The 23,700-nt window shown below is 41.9% G+C and overlaps 1 protein-coding gene across 1 annotated transcript; it reads right to left on the reverse strand.

Annotated features, from left to right (window-relative positions):
* Positions 1-7,742: 7,742 nt before the first annotated feature.
* On the reverse strand, positions 7,743-9,646 carry LOC102662333 (uncharacterized). Its single transcript, XM_006598496.1, has 3 exons — positions 9,601-9,646; positions 9,013-9,474; positions 7,743-8,023 (listed from the first exon to the last, which is right to left on the reverse strand). The coding sequence occupies exons 1-3, from the start codon at positions 9,644-9,646 to the stop codon at positions 7,743-7,745; spliced, it is 789 nt and encodes a 262-aa protein (XP_006598559.1).
* Between the last annotated feature and the right edge of the window lie 14,054 nt (positions 9,647-23,700).

The following is a 23,700-nucleotide window of genomic DNA, read 5'->3' on the forward strand; positions in this document are numbered from 1 at the left end:
CACACACACACACACACACACACACACACACACACACACACACACACACACACACACATATATATATATATATATATATATATATATATATATATATAGGTTGTTACTGGATTGTTGGACAGTACCAATTATTCAATGAAAAGTCAGAAAAATGCATTTGCTTTAGACATTTCCATCCTCTATTAATGTTCATGCAGAGTTTTAGGATGGCAACGGTTTCAGAAGTTGGTGCAGTTATTTCAGGTGATATTGATGCAAATTCTAAGACAGATATTATTAGCAGTGCAAAATCATGTGGTTGATGGTTCATGTGGAATTTTGAGGCTTGCATCTCCATGTATGAAGAAAAGAAATATGAGAAGTCAAGAAATATTGATGGGACAATAACCAAGAAAGGGATTATAATTGATAACATATATATTGTACCCTATAATTCAGAATTGCTGAAAAAATACCAAGCACATTTAAATATTGAATGGTGTAACCAAAACACTTGTATCAAATATTTATTCAAGTACATGAATAAAAGATATGTTTCTGCCTATATCTTGAACTTCTGGCTTGAGCTCTTTTTTTCCTGGATTATTTTGTAAGGTTGCACGAAAAAGGAACCTATTATATGTAGGATAACCAACCAGAAGGCAACAATATTTTCAGTTATTTGTTTATTGGATTGTGATGGTCTATGCAGAAAGACATGACATAAAAATAGTATATATGATATGGTGCACCTAGTTAAGGCAGAATCAGTAGTCGAATTGATGTGTCGAAAGCTGACTGTTATCATTTTGTATCTAACTGCGTGTTAGAGAATGAATAAGCAACTATTGAATATCATAGCATACAAAATAATAATTGAGAATATATATGAATTGGATTAACCTTTTAAGATTTGCAAAGACCTCTTTGAAGACAACATTGGTTGTAGAATTTGAATTTTTTTTGTCTTTGTCATGTATTAAAACTTTAAGGCCTTTTTTTGATTTTACCCTTGACAATGCCACATATAATTGTCCATGTGAGAAGACAGGTTTAGGTAAATAAAGCCCCACTGAGGATAGTGATGGACCTTGGGACTTGTTAATTGTCATTGCATAAGAAAACATTATTGGGAACTGTCTTATCAAAAGCTTAAAAGGCCATGGGGATTGTGAAGGAGACATAGACATTCTTGGAATATAAACATTCTGACCAATATTTTTGGCTGAAATTATATCAGCTGCAATCACATGTTTAGCTAACCTTGTAACAATTAATCTAGTGCCATTACATAGTCCTTGAGTTTGGTCTAAGTTTCTTAACAACATGATAGGTGATCTAATTTTTATTTTGATGCTATGATTCGGTAGACCGGATGTTGTTAACGAATTAAGAAATTATGTTGTGAGTGATCAGAAATGAGAACTCTCTAGTGTTTCTGATTCGTCCACATAATCAGCACTTAGATATTCCATTTGTTCACCTGTGATTATTTTCAGGTTATCATATCAGATAAAGAATAAAAAGAGTAAAAAATTAGAAGATGAGTATGGAGATAAAATATTGAATAGATTTGATTACTAATCCTGCAAAATCTTTCATAAGAATGACATACAATCCAAATTGATATATAATAAGAATTAGATGAAGTATGATATAATCACTTGTTCGCGGCTGGCAAGTGTACCGTATCACACAAGTAGTATAAAACAGTAAGAACCAAGTATCAAACTCTCGGGTAACTTGTGTTATCTGGCAAGCTATTTCGGTAAATAAGTGTCTGGTATGAAGGATGATTTGTAATTATGAACAGGTATGTAAACTATCTATGCAAAAAGAAAGAAAATCACGCAAGAGAAATGTTGTGTAAAAACAAGTAGAGAACGCGTTGGTCTTCCTAATAGGTTCCTGATGCTAAAAAGATGTTCTCTATCTAACAATGCTCATGTATTCCTATGTTGTCTCCTGGACTGCTAGACCCCGATTCCTCATGATAGCCTAGCCTAATCCTGATCAAGCCTCGTCCACAGATTCCTCTTGTAAGATTAAACTCAATCAAGACTGCATTAAGACACACATACACAACTAAGTTCTTGTACCCCGATTCCTTGGGATAGTACAACAACTTAGCCTCGTACTATCAAGGACCTTAGAATCAGACCTGTTTCCACTGTTGAATGACCCTAACAAAGCATGCATTTACGTGATCAAGGTAAAGGCATACTGGAATGAAAAGCAGATAACACAGAAAACACACAAAACATCATTACATAGATAGAAATATATTTACATCAGGTACCTACAGGGAAGATCCAATAGAGGATTTAGCTTTCCATGGTCCGAAAACCTCCTTTACAACACAGAGAAGAACAAGATGAAAGATTGCAAAAATACAAGCGGTGAGGATGTCTCCTTCACCTCTAGGATCTCACAATCACTCACAAACTCATCTCAAGCTCTCAGAATGGCTTTTGCTTCGAACTCTCGTCTCTGCAGATCTTTACACAGCAAAATCTCTCAGAACTCTCTAGAACTTGGACCTTTCTCTCTCTAGAACTTCCTGAACATGCAAAAGCTTCGAGCCAAGGCCAGACTCTCGTGCATGTAGAGGCTTCTTCAAGAAAAATTCCAAACTCCCCCAAAAAATCTGATTTCAAGCTTAAATAGGTGGGTTGGTCCGTGCTCGCGCACTTAGCGCAAATCTGGATCGCTTAGCGCGCATAAGTGGATTGTGGCTTAGCACGCTTCTCTCGCTTAGCGGATGAGCTGAAGCGGTGCGCTTGATAACCTGGAGCGGTGCACTCAGCGAACCTAACAGCTCATCTTCTTCTAGATTCTTCCTCGCGCTTAGCCACTGAGTGTCGCGATTAGCAAATGCTCACTAAGCCAGCAGATTGGCTTAGCGAGAAGGTGAAAACAACACTTTGGCCAATTTGCCTAATTAACCTGAAATTGAGAGAAATTGATTATTAAACACACAAAACAAAAGTATAAATTATCTATTACCTATATTTAACACAATGTACTTATAATATTACAAAACAACTATAAATTGGAGAAGTTTGATACACTATACACAAGTTTTATACACAAAAGTTAGTCGTTTTCACTGACTAACAACTCCCCCAAATTTACAGTTTTGCTTGTCCTCAAGCAAAAGAGAACAACTTACTTGTCCTCAAGTGGTAAAGCATGCAGTGTTTATGTACAAAGGTGTATGCATCAAAATTTATTGATTGCATGTTGAGAAAGATGAAGCAATGTGTACCAATCACTTGTTTTCACAGAATACGCAGCCAGACAAATAGGAGAACATAATGTGAACTATACAGTTAGATGAAGTTAATCATAAGACAAATATCAAGGAAAGTAGCTCAAAGCACAGTCTCACGACTACTGTTTCACTCAAGCACAAGTGTTTAAGCTATTCATTGATAACAACTAACAGGAGGTCCAAGCTTTGCATTTCATCTCATGCCATCAAGTCAGAAATGTATAAACAGAATCAGAAGGACTTTCTTAGGCTTGTAGTGAGGTTTGCTACAAAAATTCATTGGTTTTTCTAGGATTCAAAGGTTTAGGTTCTAAGAGAGCATAAATCCTTGACTTATCCCAATGGTCTTGTATTATACAAGTAGCTTTCTCACTATCTTTTCCTTTCAAGTTGCTTTTGACCTTATTGTAACAACATAATTTATTCTTTTTTTTAACATACAACTTATTTGTTGTGTGTGCTGATGCTTAACCTTTTTCTTTTCATTGGAATTGACTTCCCTCCCCCAAATTTAGAGTAAATTTGCTTTGAACTATATGCTCTCCTAGAATCTAAACAAGGTATCAGGAAATATTTATTTAAGTTTAGGGTTCAATTTTTTTTTACAATATCATTTAGCTAAAAAAGGGAGCAAAGGATGCAATTATCATTTAAGGTAAGCTGTTTGGTCAAAAGAGCTTGTGTATGTACAATCATGGCCTTCATCATGTCTTCATTTATACATTTCATTATAAAATTCAGAGATTCATGCAAAGATTATCACTCACAGCTAGTCGTTCACTTACAATTTAAGGTCACACTCTCATCGGTTTTGGTTCAAGCTTTTCTTTCACAATCAATCTGTCTACTGACTAACAATTCTAATTGCAAGTTCACATTCTTGTTCTTTCTTTGTCTAAAATACACACTTGCTCAAACTCATGAAAGAAAACACAAATTCCATCAAAATCATGCATTCAGTTCAAAATGAAAGCATACAACCATTTTCACAAAAAGATAAAAGTGTTTCACTGTCATGTCAACAAAAGTTAAGTTAAATTGTTCCAGATGCTTCAGGATAAGCATACTAACTATTCATATATAAAACTAGCAATATATGTAGATATAACAAAAATACTGTACGAAAACCAAAATTATAATAAGAATAAATTAAAAAGCAAAAAGTGCCATCAGGAATTAAAATTCCTGTGTGTCCTGTGTCTAACCATCCTCCTCATCTGTCAGCTGAAGTACTGGAGTAGCGGGAGGAGAAGTGTCCACAGCTAGCACTGGTGTAGTTAGGTCCTTTGGCATTTGTAGAAGAGGAGTGGAAGGTTCTGCTGCAGGCTGAGGTGAAGGTAGATTTACCCCTGGTGCAGAAGGCTCTAAAGTAGCCTCAAGGGATCGCTCAGGAGTGGTAGTAGCTACCTGTCTCACCTGTGTCTCTTCTGCCTCTTCTCCTATATCAAATGGCTCTAAGATAGTGGCCTCAGATGACTCATTCTCCGTATGCTGAGGTATCTGGGCTGTGGGACCTTCGTCTTCCTTATGAAGAGAAGATTGGGTCCCGGACCAGGCTACCATATCAGTAAACTGCTCTACTATAGGAACAGAGTCTGGAGGTGCCATCATCTATAAACTCTGTAGTAAAATAATCTGTCCCTGATGATTTCTTTGGAGCATGGCTTCAAAGCACTGAGAATTTGTCCGAGTTGGGATGAAAAGGGCTGCTGAAGTGGATGCTGGAGTAGGAGCTGTAGAAGTAGAAGGAAGCTTGGCTGGCCTTGCCCTCGCCCTTCTGGCCCCTCGGATAAAGACTGTTAGATCCTAGGGGTTCCAACAGTTCTTCATGATGTAGGCCAAGTTTATGACCGGGCTTAGGCACTTGAAGGTAAGGCTGTCAAATACAACCCCTTTGGCTCTGCATAATGCAATGATTAGAGCAGGGAACCCAAGTTTAGAGGTGTTGGACTGGGCTATAGAGGTCATCTGGCCAGAGATCAGCGCTCCTATGTTCATATCCAAGTGAGAGACTAGGCCAAAAATCAGCTTAGCTCTATCCACTGTCAAGTCAGAAGTATGTGATGTGGGGGCCAAGTTGGAGTATGAGAAGACACTCCACACTTGAGCTAGTGTAGTAAGATCCTTCTTGAAAATCCTCCCAAGATGGCCCTTAGAGTTCAAGATGAACCCTCAGCCAGGTATGCATAAGGCAGCCTCTATCTCTCTGTAGTCTGTAGGCAACCTGCAGTATTTGGAGTAAGCGGGTAATGTCTCCCCCTCAGGTAATACCACAGGTGTCTCTAAAAATGTGTTGAGACTGTCAGCATCAATCTTCACCAAATGACCTCTAACTCTGGACTGCTTTGGTGGACGATCCTCAGAACTGTATGAATTGCATAGAACTCTTTCACAAAAGCCAGATCTATGCTCCCATCGACTAAATTGGTGAGGCGTTTATGGAAATTACGCCTCTCCAGCTCGGCCTTAAAGTCATCTAGCTTAGTGTGATATAGCTTTACTTTCCTCTCAGGTAAAATGTTCATTCCCAGAACATTATCAGTGTATCTGGTCCAAGCATCTAATGAAGAGAATCTCCTTGTGTCATACTGAGATGTGAGCCTGGTACCAATGCTCTTTCTTTTTCTAGAAGCCATATGTAGACAGAGGAACCGAACAATTAATCAGGACATAGTTATTCACATTTCAAAAACTGAAAAATAAAAATGAAAATGACATTGGCCGCTTAGCGAGACACACTTTGTTTAGCAGGCCTTCATAAAAGAACACCATCGCTTAGCAACATGTGGAGCCGCTTAGCGGAAGTTGCAAAATTTTTAGATTCTGCAGAATTGGCTTAGCGAAAAAGTGCCCGCTAAGCTGAACATGTGCCGCAAGGATTTGCGCTAAGCTCCTTGAAGTTTGCACTTAGCGGCACCAAAATGAGCAAAAATTTCACTAAGTGTTGGGAGCTTAGCGAGTGAAGCTCGCTTAGCTCAGCGGATGCCGCAACCAAATGCGCTTGGCTCAGGAATGCTTGGCATAGCGCGCGGCTATCACAAAAAAAATGGTTAAGTTACCTGGGCTTAGCGATTCTACCTCGCTTAGCCACAAGTAGTTCAACAAGAGGATTAGTGTTCTTCCTCAAAAGATGAACTTGCTTAGTGCGGTAAGCGAGCTTAGCGATTTCTTCAGATAATGCTTACATACAATGAGTATTGATGAACTCGCTTAGTGCAACATGCTCGCTTAGCAAGTTCATCGCGTTTTCCAGAAAACACAGCCCGTTTTCTCGCACTCTTCAAGCCTTTAAAAGGCATATCAAACATGCAATGTGTATGCCATACTCAAGTCAGTATGCAAGCTTACATAGCCCTAATCTTAAACTAATTCTAACAAAACATAAAAACCCTAAAAATCTAAAGCTATAGTTAAAGTCTTCTACCCTAGAGTTAAGACATGAAAAAGAGAAAAAGAATCAAGGGACCTACTTGGATGGTGTATGATTGATGCTTCAAAGTCGAAAATGCACAAAGAGAGTATAGATGCAAAATGTGAAAATTTTTGGAGAGAGAGAAAGCAGAGGCGAGGTTTCTGTAATCTGGAAAATATGAGTGTAACTGCTGTTACACTCACTTAAGTAGTTTTTCGATACCTTCGCTTAGCGGACCGTTGCGCTAAGCGAGCAAGAGAGACATTTGGTTTCTCAACCAGGCTCACTTAGCGAACACGTGCGCTTAGCCGACGTTTCAAATTTGAATTTTTTTTTGAACAGAAACTCGGCATAGCACAAGAGTACGTCCGCTTAGCGAGACCAAAGCTGCAACTCTCGCTAAGCCTGGCCCTAGCCAACGTAGCTAAAATGATGCATCTTAAGTACAGAGGAGCACGCGCTTAGCTGAGAGGTACTCGCTTAGCGCTCATATTGCTGCAAAGAATCTCGCTTAGCTGCCATGACTGGCGCTTAGCGTCATGGACCTCAATTAAGGCCGTAAGGAATTGCGCTTGGCGACAATAGATCCCGCTTAGCCACGAATAAGATGTCGCATAACGTTCAGGCTTAAGCTTAGCTAAATTAATCAACCTCAGGTACCAGGGTTGTGCGCTAAGCGCTTGAAACTAGTGGCTTAGCGCATGAAAGATTATGCGCTTAGTGAGAAGCAAGCGCTTAGCGAAAGGACTAATTTTCAAAAAGATTTTTTAAGTTTAAACTTAGTCCTTTCCTAAGAAATTGAAACCCAATGATCAAATGCATGAAAAACCAAAAATAACACAAATTGAAACTGGGTTGCCTCCCAGGGAGCGCTTCTTTAATGTCATTAGCTTGACACTTTTACCTCGCTGGGTGATCTTACATTTTGGTTCTCACCTTCAGAACCTCTTGACCTTCTCCCATTACCTATAAGCAAACATTGTGTTCTGGAGCAGGCTTGTCTTCAACAAATAATTCAAAATCAATTTTCTGATCTTCAAAACCTAACTCCAGCTTCCTCTTCCCCATGTCAACTATTCAGCTTGCAGTCAACATGAACGGCCTCCCCAAGATTACAGGGATGTCAGTATCTTCAGAGATATCCATAATCACAAAGTCTGCTGGGAAGATAAAATGCTTGACCCTGACCAATACATCTTCAATTACTCCATAGGGCCTGGTAATGGAGCGGTCAGCTAATTGTAGAGTCATTCGAGTGGGCATAATCTCCAACTCTCTCAATCTTCTACACATGGAGAGTGGCATCAAATTAATGTTGGCTCCCAGATCAATCAGCGCCTTTCCCACATTGACTTCTCCTATTGAACAAGGAATAGTTACACTCCCAGGATCTTTATGCTTAGGTGGAAGAATCTTTTGGATCACAGCACTACAACTTCCTTCCACTATGATGTTTTCCTGATGAATGTACTTGTGCTTCCTTGTCAACATATCTTTCAAAAATTTGGAGTAGAGTGGCATCTGCTGCAGAGCTTCGCCAAAGGGCATGGTTATTTCAAGTTTCCTGAAAATATCCAAAAATCTTGCCAAATGACGATCTTTTTCTTTCTTGGAAGGTACCACAGGATATGGTACTTGCACACCTTTGCCCACAACCTTTCCACTTCTACTCTTCTCTGAAATCTTTTTTTTTTTCATTTTTCTCATTTTCTATTTATTTTTCTCCTTCTTTTTCTTTTTCTTGGTTCTCCATCTCTTTATTCTGAACCATTATTTTCTTCCCTTTTTCTTGATTCTCTTTACCCTTCACATCATTTTCCTTAACCTCAGCACCTGTCTTTTCACCCATTTGACATCATTACTTGCATAAACTGAGTCAAGGTCTCTTCCAACTTAGTCGTCCTCTGAAAGATGTTAGGCCCTTGTTGAATTGGCCTGTTTGAGGATCCACCCTGGTCTTTATTGAACTGGTTGCTAAGGTGTGTCCTCCACTGTCCTTGTTGATTATAAAGACCTTGCTGGAAGACTGAAAATCCTCCTTGAGTATACCCTTTCCTCTACTGATTCCCCATGAAATGAATTTCTTGAGTGTTTTCTTCAGTGGGGATGCATTGGCCTGTCTCATGAGCTTCACCATACATGGTACAACTTGTGACCTGCAAAATAGAAGAATGTGTTGGTTGTCCAATCGATAGTTTAGTTGGCAGCTTACCAAGTGTTTCTGTTAGGATCTCAAGTTGCTTAGATAGCAACTTGTTTTGTGCCAACAAAGCATCGTGTGATGTTAGCTCCAACAGGCTCTTCTTTGTGGGTTGATGGGTTCTGTCCCTCAGAATGGCATGATCACTGGCTGGCATGTTCTCTATGAACTCAGTTGCTTCTTCTGGGGTTTTTAACTTTATTTTTCCCCCAGCAGAAGCATCTAGTAATTGCTTGGTTTGTGATCTTAGCCCGTCTATGAACATATTCAGTTGGATTGGCTCAGAGAATCCATGGGTGGGAGTTCTTCTCAGTAAGTCTTTGAATCTCTCCAACACCTTACTCAAGGATTCATCATGGAATTGATGAAATGAAGATATTGTTGCCTTCCCTTCAGCAGTTTTAGATTCTGGGAAATATTTCTTTAGGAACTTTTCCACAACTTCTTCCTCGGTTTTGAGACGGTTTCCTTTGAATGAATGGAGCCACCTCTTGGCCTCTCCTGCCAGTGAAAATGAGAAAAGGCTGAGTCTGATAGCTTCATCTGGTACACCGGCAATCTTAACAGTGTTGCAAATCTCAATAAATGTTGCCAAGTGTGCATAGGGATCTTCATTAGGTAATCCTTGAAATAAATTCCCTTTTATCAGATGGATCAAAGAATGTAGGTAGGTGATGTTGTGCGCTTGCACTTCCGGACGTGCAATGCTAGTGAAAAATTGTGGTACCTAGCTACTTGAATAGTCCTCAAGGGTAGTCCTCTGGTTGTGCTCATCTGCCATGGTAACAGTTTCAGACAAATGATTAGTGGATTCCCTTGATGATGGCGAATCAAATGATGATGAATCAGAAAAATGGGTCTCTTCCTCAAGAATGGATGCAACTGTTCTGTCTAGCAACAATTTCCTTCTCCTTTCAGCCCTGTTCCTTCTCAGTGTAGCTTCAATTTCTAAGTCCAAAGGAACTAAAGTGCCTGTGGGAGATCTATGCATAAACAGTACTAACCGAACAACGGTTATCTAGTTTAATAAGAGAAGATAAATAAGAACAAATATTCACAGAAACAATCAAAGAATAACAAATAAAGAATAGACACCTAAAAATGAGCTAACTTCCCAAATAAAAAAAAGTTCCCCGGCAACGGCGCCAAAAACTTGTTCGCGGCCGGCAAGTGTATCGGATCGCACAAGTAGTATAAAACAGTAAGAATCGAGTATCGAACTCTCGGGGAACTTGTGTTATCTGGCAAGTTATTTTGGTAAATAGGTGTCTGGCAAGAAGGATGCTTTGTAATTATGAACAGGTATGTAAACTATCTATGCAAAAAGAAAGAAAATAATGCAAGAGAAATGTTGTGTAAAAACAAGTAGAGAACGCATTGGTCTTCCTAATAGGTTCCTGATGTTAAAAGGATGTTCTCTATCTAATAATGCTCATGTATTCCTATGTTGTCTCCTGGACTGCTAGACCCCGATTCCACATGATAGCCTAGCCTAATCCTGATCAAGCCTCGTCCGCAAATTCCTCTTGTAAGACTAAAGTCAACCAGGACCGCTGTCGCAACCTACCCTTCGGTGGGAGGGCGACGCGAGGACTCACGGGTGCGTCTTCCAAGAAAGGAAAATGCGTAGAGTCGCCACCAACGTTTATTTGAAGAAAACATTGGAAAAACCAGAAAGGTGTGGTCTATGAACTTTAATCGTGAAAGGTTCGGGAGTTTTTTTACGCCGGGGAAGGTATTAGCACCCCACGCGTCCATCACAAGGGACGACAACCTTTATTCAAGTGTGCGAATATGACTTCAAAATGTTTTATTTTCCCTTTTTTTTATGTCTTTTTGTGTTTTTATGTTTTTTGTGTTTTTTTGTATTTTTTATCTTTTTGTGGTCGACAAGGGTGTTTCCCTCGCTCCTACGTATCCTTAATTGTGATGAGGAAATCAGACCTACGTAGTTCTTTTAGAGCTAAACATTGGTTAAGTTGTTTTTATCTTTTTTTGCAAGATATATTTTAACCGAACAAAAGGTCATTTAAGGTGTTGGACCATTAAACGATCTTTTGATTTTGAAAGGAGAGAAACGTTAAGGCATTGGACCATTAACGATGTCTTTGTTTTTGAAAGTAGAGAAACGTTAAGGCATTGGATCATTAACGATCTCTTGGAGTGGTCGACGAAAGTGGAGCTTTTGCTCCTACGTATCCTCAATTGCGATGAGGAAATTAGACCTACGTAGTTCTTGCAAAAGCGGTAAAGTTACATGTTGATTTTATGCTTTTGAACGGTCCATGTTAACCGATAAAAGCAAAGAGGACCGTTTAAGGCGTTGGACCTTAAAACGGTCTTTAGTGACTTTTGCTGACAAAGCTTGATTTATGAGTTGATTTTAGCCTTAGTTTCACTTTGGTTATTAGTCAATTCATTCAAGGAAACTTCCAAAGAAAAACATTCGATTGATTTTTTTTGATTATTTTATTCAAAGATATTTTGATTATTTTATCATTATTTTGTTTTAACAGTGATTAAACGAGATTACAACATAAATGATCGGTTGAAATTCATTATATCATTTATTAGGTGAGATAACGGCTTAAATAAACGGTTAAAGCACGTTAAAAACGGAAGAAAATCAAACTAAAAGTAAGCGAAATTAAAGTGAAAGTACACAAAACAAGTAGGGACCACTAAGGGTGCATAGAATGAATTGAAAGATTCGATTTCGGGAACTTACCGGTTTAAGATTGAAGAACGATGAAGAACAGTGAAGAACGATGAAGAATTTCCACATAATCGCTTATGGAAGCACTTCGACTCGATTTTTCTTCACAAAAACGTGTTTTTTTGCCCAAAATAGCCGAAATGCATAGCCAAGGGGTCTGGAATATTTTTGAAACAGCCCCCCTCCCCTATTTATAGGGAGAAAGAGAGGTGCTTGCCACCCAGAGACTTAATGAAGAAGATTTCTAAGCGCACCCAAATTACTAAGTTCACCCCCCTTTTCGTATTTTATGGAAAAGTTACGGAAGTGTTTTGGATTTGATTTTCATCTTTTTTTGTCTTCCCTTTCACTAATGTTAAGTGAAATATACTTACCCAAGGTTTTTGGAAATTTTACGAAAGCATTACGGAAGTCACGGAAGCCCCGGAAACCATTTTTCAAAAACATGGAGTAGCTTGCCGCCCAGTTGCTTCCTCCTTAAGCAACCCAACTTCCAAAATGTTCCGGAAGGGCCTAGACTCGAATTGCTATTTACACCCCTATCTTGATAAGTTCACCCCCTCATTTTTGTGTTTTTGGCTGTTTTCTTTCTGAAACGTTACGGAACTTTGCAAATTACGTAACGACACCCATTTTCTTTCTAGAATGTTCCGAAACTTTATGGATTATGCAACAATGCCCTTTTTGACTTTCGGAATGTTGCGGAACTTGACGGATTGTGTAACAATGCTTCTTTTCGACTTTCGGAATGTCGCGGAACTTTACGGATTATTTAACGATGGGTGTTAATTATCTCGAGGCAGTCAAGCGAAGGTTGCATGCCACCAAACAATGGTCCTCGGACGAAATTAGGGTATGACAATTGTCCCTCTTTACTTATCTTTTATTGGAGATATAGGCAAAGTAAAGATAAGACACTAATTTCGTTCGAGCGGAACATCATTTGGTCGGTCAATATCTCGACCAGTGGAACCTGTCATTCAGAAAGAGAAAAAAGGCATCAGAAGCGTCAACAAAACTTCAGTGTCTTGAAAGTGATAAAATGGGACAACGACGACATTTCCCCACGCCATCGAACTTGATTGCCCCCCGCCTAGTAGAGAAGAATCTCGTGCATCGTCGGGCTTGAATGTCTCCGGACGACGAGAGTAAAAACCTGCATAAATATTGAAAATAATCAAAATCGGACGACCAACATCATCTTGATACCGTCGAATTCGTTCGCCTCGGTTAACGAAAGGTGCGGATGACCCTAAGGTATCTCCGCTTGCCAGCTGACTTGCTGTCCCTGGATGACAAAAAGTGCGAAAATCGATGTTAGCTCTGCACGTCAACGGGCTCGTTTGCCCCTGGTTAGCTAAAGGTGCGGATAACCATACGGTATCCTCGCATGTCACCTGACTTCATGGGTCAGGATGACAAAAGGTGCAGAAGATGATGTTAGTCTCTGCGCATCAACGGGCTCGTTTGCCCCTGGATAACGAAAGGTGCGGATAACCATACGGTATCCCCGCATGTCACCTAACTTCATGGGTCAGGATGACAAAAGGCGCAGAAGACGATGTTAGTCTCTACGCGTCAACGGGCTCGTTTGCCCCTGGTTAACGAAAGGAGCGGATAACCATACGGTATCCCCCTATGTCACCTGACTTCATGGGTCAAGATGACAAAAGGTGTAGAACATGATGTTAGTCTCTGCACGCCAACGGGCTCGTTTGCCCATGGTTGACGAAAGATGCGGATAACCATGCGGTACCCCCACATGTCATTGGACTTGCCGTCTCTAAATGACAAAAGGTGCAGAAGACGACATTAGTCTGTGCGCGTCAACGGGCTCGTTTGCCCTTGGTTGACGAAAGGTACGGATAACCATGCGGTACCCCCGCATGTCATCGGACTTGCCGTCTCTAGATGACAAAAGGTGCAGAAGACGACGTTAGTCTCTGCGCGTCAACGGGCTCGTTTGCCCCTGGTTGACGAAAGGTGCAGAGGACGACGTTAGTCCTTGCGCGTCAACGAGCTTGTTTGCCCCTGGTTGACGAAAGCTGCAGATAACCATACGGTACCCCCGCATGTCATCGAACTTGCCGTCTCAGGATGACAAAAGGTGCAGAAGACGATGTTAGTCTCTGCGCATCAACGGGCTCGTTTGCCCCTGGTTAACGAAAGGTGCGGATAACCATATGGTATCCCCGCATGTCACCTGACTTCATGGGTGAGGATGATAAAAGGTGTAGAAGACGATGTTAGTCTCTGCGCGTCAACGGGCTCGTTTTCCCCTGGTTGACGAAAGGTGCGGATAACCATGCGGTACCCCCACATGTCATCGAACTTGCCGTCTCTGGATGACAAAAGGTGCGGATAACCATACGATACCCCCGCATGTCATCGGACTTGCCGTCTCTAGATGACCAAAGGTGCGGATAACCATACGGTACCCCCGCATGTCATCGGACTTGCCGTCTCTAGATGAAAAAAGGTGCAGAAGACGATGTTAGTCTCTGTGCGTCAATAGGCTCGCTTTCCCCCTAGTTGACGAAAGGTGCAGAAGAAGATGTTAGTCCCTGCGCGTCAACGGGCTTGTTTGCCCCTGGTTGACGAAAGGTGCGGATAACCATATGGTACCTTCGCATGTCACCGGACTCGCCGTCTTGGGATGACAAAAGGTGCGGATAATCATATGGTACCCCCACATGCTACCGGACTCTTGGGTCGTTGGATAGCAAAGGGTGTGTGCAGGTTACTGTCGGGTGTCTCCACATGCCACCAGACTCTTGGGTCGCTGGATAGCAAAGGGTGTTTGCGGGTTACCGTCTGGTGTCTCCGCATGCCATCAGACTCTTGAGTCACGATAACAAAAGGTAGGGTGGTCGACAAAAGCGGGGCTTTTTCTCCTACGTATCCTCAATCGCGGTGAGGAATTCAGACCAACGTAGTTCTTGCCTTTGTGAGACTAAAATAGTCTCGGTGTTTTTTCACTAAAATGCGAACATGCTTTAGTAAAAAAAAAAAAAAACCTCCAACTGATCAAAGCGACATATGATTTTTTGATGAAAAACAATGTGTCTATTGGGGAAGGAGAGTATGCTGATGAAATTTTCTCATAACCATAAATGAGATTTTGGATGTTAGCATTTTGTTTCTAAACAACCATTTAAAGGAAACACTGGGTCCAACAAAATAGAAGAAAATCTCTCGAAGTGTATCAATCTCACACAGGTAAGTGTTTTATCCTAATTCCGAACCATAGATATGTCATGACTTAATTTTGCAAATCATTTCCTATCAAATCAAAGATTACGTGTGTGATCATGGATCAATAGGACTTTTTCGGGAATGGTGTTTTTGGTGGGAAATTTGGCTTTGAGTGTTTGGGCCTTTTCCTTTTCTGTTTTGTTTAGTGCGGGGCGAGAAAGTCGCTACCACACAAGATTTTGGTTGGCAATCAAAGGGAGGGGACCACTTCAAGTCATGGTTTTCTTTCTTTTCTTGTTTACTTGTGACAATTCAAATATTGTCTGGTCCAAAGACCTTTATGTATATTTTTTTTCTTCCGATCTTTGATCAGGAATTTTTTTTTTTTTGTGCTTTCTTCCAATCTTGATTGAGAACTTTTTCTTTTGTTTTCTTCCGATCTATGATCGGGAACTTTTTTCTTCTCCTTCTTTTTTTTGTCTTCTTTCGAGAACGAGGATGGACATTCTCACCCTGGGTCAAGGTTTATGGTGAGTTAGGATTTTAGCTCAAGGCTTGTAGAACAGCTGGACATGATATATGTCAGGATGTTGGTTTGGCCAGCATTTCAGGGATAAAGGGGATGTCCCACATTATTTCCATGACACACATGCAACAATGATGATTTGGAAATTTTATGCAAAACTGGTCATGCACGCACCCATGTGGACACTCAAGCATCAAGTTTTTATGGTCATGTGACACTAGGGCTCAGGATTCATTTTCCCTATTTAAGTCAACCCAGTGTTTCCAAAATATGTTCGTTTATCAATTCATGCATTCATCCGAGTCCATTTTAGGTGTTCGGGAAAATTTTTATAGCATTCACCCTTCAGGTGTATACACATTTTTTTCTAAAAAACCCTTTGTTTTGATCGGTGAATCCTTTTTCAAAGAAAAGCTGGAAGTTATTTCTTTTCAAAAGCGTGCTGGCTTTTCAGCCGAAAGATATATTTTTTGTTCTTGTTTGTTTTTGTTTTTTTTCATGAGGTATTTTGCTACCTAAACATGTGTATATATATTTTTTTGAGGTATTTTTGTTATATACATGTGTATCCAAGGTATCTTGCTACCTAAACATACATATATATGTTTTGTGAGGTATTTTTTGCTACATACATGCATATCTATGGTATTTTCACTACCTAAACACACATACATATATTTTGTGAGGTATGACTACCTTCCAAGCTTGTGCTTGTTTTATTTAAATTCCTAGGATCATGAGCAACTAGGTGTGTCCTACTATGACTTGAGAAAAAAAAGGTGATCAAATAACAAGCGGAGATTTAAAAGGTACTAGGTTGCCTCCTAGTAGCACTTCTTTAGTGTCTTGAGCTGGACGCGTGATGACTTGTCGGTCATAGACCTAGTACTTTGCTTACCTTTGGCTTTGGACTTGGTCACCTGCTAGTCGGTCACGGGTCATAGGCAACGCTTCAGCCTTTGTAGATGAGCTGAGGGGCTCTGGAGGTGGCGACGGTGTGTCTATTGCCTGCTGTCGGCCATCCCCAGACTGTTGTGGTGTCTCACCCTGCACCTCCCTAGGGGGCGCAGTACTTCTTTATGAAAGTCCGGCTAATAGGGGGCCTGATGACCTTGTTGGGGGCGACGGGCACTCCGTAGAACTGACAAAGGCCCGTAATCAAAGATTGAAACCCCAGGACCTTGTTGGACTTCTCTGGCTCCACTAGGTGTCTTGCGGGTGTGATCCCTGCAAACAATAGATGACATTAGAAATCAGTTGAGTGATGTGCATACTTACCTATGTCACGATGGCATGACCTTGCTAAGGGGGACGGGCACCCTGTAGGACTGACAGAGGCCCGTAACCAGAGCTGGAAACCTCAGGGCCCTGTTGGACTTCTTCGGGTCCATTGGGTGTCTTGTGGGCGCGATCCCTGCAAATAGTGGATGGCATCAGAAATTAGTTAAGCCACGTGCATACTTACCTATGTCATGACGGCACAAACCAACTGATACTTCCGCAGGGGGAGATCGGCATTGTGGTCGTTGGGCAGAATGTTGCTAAGTAGAAACACCATCCATATCTGTGTAAGAGTGGTCATGTTGGTGCGCATGATCCGCACTCGTCTCTTTGCAGCGGCACGGGTGAAATCTTGCTCCGATATGCATAATAGCTGCACAATAGCCTCCCTCTAAATGTGCTCGCACAGTTGGCCCTCCTCCGAGATCAGGGGGTGGACCAGGAACTGATAAAAGGAAACTACTAGCTCCTTAACCGGGAGCGCAAGTCTCGGTTAAGCATTAGGGGCAGAGGACCCTAAATTCTCTTAAGGTGCGGATGTGGAGCCCACTGAAAGTGAGGACACGTAGCCCTCTAAAGGCGAGGGCGTGTAGCCTTTTGAAGGCGAGGATGTGTAGTCCTCTGAAGACGAGGGCATGTAGCCCTCTCAAGGCGAGGGCATGTAGTCCTCTAAAGACTAGGACGTGCAGTCCTCTGAAGGCGAGGACGTGCTGTCCTCTGAAGGCAAGGACATGTAGTCCTGTGAAGGCGAGGACGTGTAGTCCTCTGAAGTTGAGGACGTGTAGTTCTCTAAAGGCGAGGGTGTGCAGCCCTCTGAAGGCGAGGTCGTGTAGTCCTCTGAAGGCGAGGGCGTGCAGCCCTCTGAAGGCAAGGATGTATAGTCCTCTGAAGGCGAGGGCGTGAAGCCCTCTGAAGGCGAGGACTTGTAGCCCTCTGAAGACGAAGGCGTGCAGCCCTCTCAAGGCGAGGAAGTGTAGCCCTCTCAAGGCGTGGGCGTGTAGCCCTCTAAAGGTGAGGGCGTGTAGCCCTATGAAGGTGAGGACGTGTAGTCCTCTAAAGGCGAGGGCGTGCAACCTTTTGAAGGTGAGGGCGTGTAGCCCTCTGAACGCGAGGGCGTGTAGCCCTCTAAAGGCGAGGACGTGTAGTCCTTTGAAAGGGAGGGCGTGTAGCCCTCTGAAGGTGAGGATGTGTAATCCTCTGAAGGTGAGGACTTGTAGTCCTTTGAAGGGGAGGACGTGTAGTCCTTTGAAGGCGAGGGCGTGTAGCCCTCTGAAGGGGAGGACGTGTAGTCTTCTGAAGGCAAGGACGTTCAGTCCTTTAAAAGGCGAGGACGTGCAGTTCTTTGAAGGCGAGGGCGTGTAGCCCTCTGAAGGCGAGGATGTGTAGTACTCTGAAGGTGAGGGTGTGTAGCCCTCTCATGGCGAGGGCGTGCAGCCCTTTCAAGGCGAGGACGTGTTGTCCTCTAAAGGCGAGGGCGTGCAGCCTTCTGAAGGCGAGGACATGTAGTACTCTGAAGGCAAGTGCATGCAACCCTCTAAAGGCGAGGACGTGTAGTCCTCTAAAGGCGAGGGCATGTAGCCCTCTGAAGGTGAGGATGTTCAGTCCTCTAAAAGGCGAGGACGTGTAGTCCTCTGAAGGCGAGGACATGTAGTCCTCTGAAGGCGAGGGCATGTAGCCCTCTGAAGGCGAGGACGTGTAGTCCTCTAAAGGCGAGGGCGTGTAGCCCTCTGAAGGTGAGGATGTGTAGTCCTCAAGGCGAGGACGTGTAGTCCTCTGAAGGTGAGGGTGTGTAGCCCTCGGAAGGTGAGGACGTGTAGTCCTCAAGGCGAGGTCGTGTAGTCCTCTGAAGGTGAGGGCCTGTAGCCCTCTGAAGATGAGGACATGTATTCCTTTAAAGGTGAGGGCATGTAGACCTTAGAAGGCGAGGACGTGTAGTCCTCTGAAGGTGAGGGCATGTAGCCCTCTGAAGGCGAGGACGTGTAGTCCTCTGAAGGTGAGGGCATGTAGCCGTCTAAAGTCGAGGACGTGTAGTCTTCCGAAGGTGAGGACGTGTAGTCCTCTGAAGGTGAGGACATGTAGTCCTCTGAAGGCGAGGGCGTGCAGCCCTCTAAAGGCAAGGATATGTGGTCCTCTAAAGGCAAGGACGTGTAGTCCTCTGAAGGAGAGGGCGTGTAGCCCTCTGAAATTGAGGACGTGTAGTCCTCTGAAAGCGAGGACGTATGGTCCTCTCAAGGCGAGTACGTGTAGCCCTCTGAAGGCGAGAGCGTGCAGCCCTCTGATGGCGAGGACGTGTAGTCCTCTGTAGGTGAGGGCATGTAGCCTTCTGAAAGTGAGGGCGTGCAGCCCTCTGAAGGCGAGGACATGTAGCCCTCTGAAGGCTAGGGCGTGTAGCCCTCTGAAGGTGAGGGTACTAGTACCCAAGGGTCCACCCTGATGAGAAAGCAAGAGATTGATCCATTGAGAGGGTCGGTCCTTCCAAATTCAAAAAGATTGGACAGTAGATGTAGGAAATCTATGTAGTTAACATGATTTTTAGGGATCCAGATGCATGCAACCTTTGTCTTGAAATGCAGTAAATGCGGACTTCGTATGCAACAATGCAATGTAATGGAAAGTTTTACAATGTTCATGACATTCTTTCCCTATTCTGTGATTTTGGTTTGATTTGATTTTTTTTGGAAAACACAGATTCACTGTCCTTTTGAAAGAGGTGATAATTCATGCAACCTCATCCTATCTTTTGCTAATCTCTCCGGGAACTCCCTCAGAGTGTATGTTCTGTTTGATTTAAACACTTGACCATTTTGGAGTGACGACAATGGAGTCGTTTGATGTTTAATCAATCCATTGAAAACCCAGGGTTTGTCCTCCTCTTTTCATTTAAAAACATCGACGGTTGAGAACTTTTGATCTTCCCCTAGGTTCACTCGATGCTTATGCACAGTGCCCCTCATTACCCCAGTGTAGGGCTTTGAGGTATCAATTGTTATCTTTCGTCATGACCTTGTAGCTGGGAACCTATTGGGTGAGAACTTCTAATCTGCCCCTAGGTTTGCTTGAGGTTTATGCATGGTGCCTTTCATTGCCCCAGTGTAGGGCTCTGAGGTATCCATCGTTGTTTTTTTTTTCACAACCTTTTAGCAAGGAAGAATGAAAGAGGTGGTTGATTCTCGCAAAAAGAATTTTTCAAGGACGAGAAATAGTTGAAGGATTTTTTCAATTGATGGATTAAGTCAAATGACTCCTATTCTTGATAACTCACTGTAGAAGCAAGCTTCATGATGAATCAGGATTGATTCAAAGAGTTTTGATGATAACAAAGATGATGACAAAAGGCTCAAAAGTCAAGAACACTTCATGATAACAAAGATGATGATCTCAAGAATCAAAGAATGAGTTCAAGATTGAATCAAGTACACTTCAAGGATCAAGAGGAAAGTTGAATTCAAGAATCAAGAATCAAGTTTCAAGATTCAAGTTCTAAGAATCAAGATCAAGATTCAAGACTCAAGATTCAAGAATCAAGAGAAGACTCAATCAAGATAAGTATTAAAAAGTTTTTTCAAAAACTGAGTAGCACATGAATTTTTCTCAAAACCTTTTACCAAAGAGTTTTTACTCTCTAGTAATCGATTACCAGATTATTGTAATCGATTACCAGTAGCAAAATGGTTTTCAAAAAACTTTCAAACTGAATTTACAACGTTCCAATTAATTTCAAAATGCTATAATCGATTACAAGTATTTGGTAATCGATTACCAGTGTGTTTCAACGTTGAAATTCAAATTTAATTGTGAAGGGTCACATCCTTTCACAAAAAAGCTTTGTGTAATCGATTACACTGATTTGGTAATCGATTACCAGTGATAGTTTCTGAACAAAATCAAAAGATGTAACTCTTCCAATAGTTTTCAAGTTTTTCTAAAAGTTATAACTTTTCAAAATAGTTTTTAAGTTTTTCTAAAGGTTATAACTCTTCTAATGGTTCTCTTGACCAGACATGAAGAGTCTATAAAAGCAAGACTTTGATTTTCATTTCTATATCTTAAACATCCTTTAAAACTTTTCCCAATTGATTTCTGAATCTCTTTGAACTCCTCCTTCTTCTCCATTTACCAAAAGCCTTCAAAAGTTTTCTGGTTTTCCAAACCTTGAAAACTTTGCTATTCATCTTTTTCATTCCCTTCTCCCTTTGCCAAAAAGAATTCGCTAAGGACTAACCACCTGAATTCTTTTTGTGTCTTTCTTCTCTCTTTTCCAAAAGAATGAAGGACTAACCGCCTGAATTCTTTTGTGTCTCCCTTCTCCCTTGTCAAAGAATTCAAAACGACATAGTCTGAGAATTCTTTTGATTTTTCCCTTTCCCATATACAAAAGATTTCAAAGGACTAACCGCCTGAGAATTCTTTTGTATCCCCATTCACTAAGTTTCAAAGGTTTAACCGCCTGAGAACTTTGTCTTAACACATTGGAGGGTACATCCTTTGTGGTACAAGTAGAGGGTACATCTACTTGGGTTGTTGACTGAGAACAAGAGAGGGTACATCTCTTGTGGATCAGTTCTAGTAGAGGGTACATCCACTAGGTTGTTCAAAGAGAACAAGGGAGGGTACATCCCTTGTGGATCTTTGCTTGTAAAAGGATTTTTACAAGGTTGAAAAGAAATCTCAAGGACCGCAGGTCACTTAGGGACTGGATGTAGGCACGGGTTGTTGCCGAACCAGTATAAAAACTCTTGTGTGTTTGTCTCCTTCTTCCTTACTCTTTTAATTTCCGCTGTGCACTTTAATTCCCGCTTTTACTTTTGGTTAAGTTTCTTTTCTATTCTTCATTTACTTAACATCATAGTAAAAGCCTTAGAAGAGTATATTTTTTAATTAGTAAAGGTTTATGAATAATTAATTCAACCCCCCCTTCTTAATTATTCTGAGGCCACTTGATCCAACACTTACTTTTCTCTAAAAAAGATAAAATTTCCAGAATGATAAAATGAGGTCACATGAACGTCTATATTTTACTTGAAAACACAGTCAATCAAATGCTTTTTTCCTTTTCTTTTTGAACTTTTCTGCTTTACGCGTTGTTTACGGCATCCTCACCAAATGTGTAGCACAAGTAATTTCTAATTGAACGGTTTTGGAAGTCCAAACTCAGGAGCGCAGGTCGCTTGAGAAAACAAACCAATGGAAGCAGAGATGTAATTACGAGAGGATGAGGGACAAAGATGTCAAATTTATCCATTTTATTTAGCATTGTAGTTGTGGTTTACAATAATGGCATAAACTTGAAAGTCCTGATGATTCATTAGAGACATCTAACAATAGCTTTCAAAATTGCCCCATGTGTGGTGTCGTTTGTCAATGTTAGGATTCACAAGCAATTCTCCTCAAATTTCGGCCTGTCCGCATCAATTAGACTTTGCACCTTACGCTTCGAGGTCATATAGTGCTCAATGGAATGTCCCGAAACTCCTCCATGATATGCACATGTTGCGTTCGAGTCGTATCCTCGGAAAAATGGAGGTTGAGGAAACCTAGCAGGGGTTATGGCTACCATTGCATTATCAAGTAGATATGGGAGCAAGTTAGCATATGACACCAGAATTGGGGTGAATTCTACAGGCTTTTTGCTGCAAAATTCCTTCCTTGGTTGGTGTTTTGGTTAGTGCTAAAGGTGGTGTTTAGCATTGGTTGTGTGGTAGGTGGGTTTTGTGGTTGATTTAGGGATGGCTTTTGTGGATGATTGGGTGATGGGTAATGAGAAGGGCCGATATTGGCTGAGCGATGACATTGTTGGGCTGATGGGAAATTTGACCGTGTAGGAATGGCAGTCATAGCAAGGGTTTCTCCCTCATTCTCATCCTCTTCATTTGCCCCAGCTTTCTCACTCATCAAAGTAGGATGATCAAATTTGCCTCTTTTCAGACCCGCTTCGATCCTTTTGTCGGTGAAGACCAAATCCACAAAGCTTGAAGGTGCGTACCCCACCATTTTTCATAGTAAAACACTGATAATGTGTCTACTATTATTGCGATCATCTCTTTCTCCGTCATTGAGGGAACCACTTGGGTTACCAGATCCCTCCACCTTTGGGCGTATTCTTTGAAAGATCTGTGCCCCCTCTTGCATATGCTCTGTAGTTGCATCCTATCCGGAGTCATACCAGAATTATGCTGATACTGCCTAACGAAGGCAACCATTAGGTCCTTCCAAGAATGGACTCAGGAAAGTTCCAAGTTAGTGTACCAGGTAACAGCTACCCCAGTAAGACTTTCTTGGAAGAAATGTATTAGCAGTTCCTCATCTTTTGCGTATGCCTCCATCTTTCGACAATACATCTTTAGATGGTTCTTGGGGCAAGTAGTCCCCTTGTACTTGTCAAAGTCCAGCACCTTGAACTTGGTAGAGGTGATGATATTGGGTACTAGGAACAACTCTTCTAGGTTAGCAAAGGCATAATCTTCGCCTCTTTCAATGGCCCTGAGCCTTTCCTCTAGATGATCTAACTTTCCCATTTCTGCCATAGCATAAGGGTTTTTACCCTTGTGGAATGCAAGAGGTGTGGTTGTGGGTGATACCGAGGGCCCTCCAAAGTGTTTTGCAGGGGTATATCACTAACTGCTTGCCCTTCAGTGGCATATCCGAGGCAAGGCTCAAAGTTGGCTAGATTGTGGTGAGACATTTCATGTGTCTCTCCCATGGGTCAAGAGACATGTGCATGATCAGATTGAGGTTGTTGGCTCTGAATGAGTATAGAAGCGGAGTTATTGACATTCTCATTGGGAGTGTACGCCACATTGGGTGGCGTATAGTTGGGAGGCAAGCCATATGGTAGGAAGGCATGCTTGTTTTTCGCACTAAATGAGGGTTGCTCGTACCTCCCAACTCTTTGCCTTCCAGACCTACCATATCTGGGGTTGGATGATTTATTTGGTTGAGGCCAGATGGGGGCATTGGGTTCACCTTAGCAACAGCGTTGGTAGCGGCAATTGCAACCGTGTTGGCTTCCATTATCTTCTTCATGCTCCTCATGGCCTCCATCATTGTGGCCATTTACTCTTTCATGGCCTCCATGTCGGCCTTCATCTGCTCTTGCACCTCCTCTACTTCACCCATT

This window comes from Glycine max, chromosome 15 (assembly GCF_000004515.6).
Source record: "Glycine max cultivar Williams 82 chromosome 15, Glycine_max_v4.0, whole genome shotgun sequence".
Classification (NCBI taxonomy): domain Eukaryota; kingdom Viridiplantae; phylum Streptophyta; class Magnoliopsida; order Fabales; family Fabaceae; genus Glycine; species Glycine max.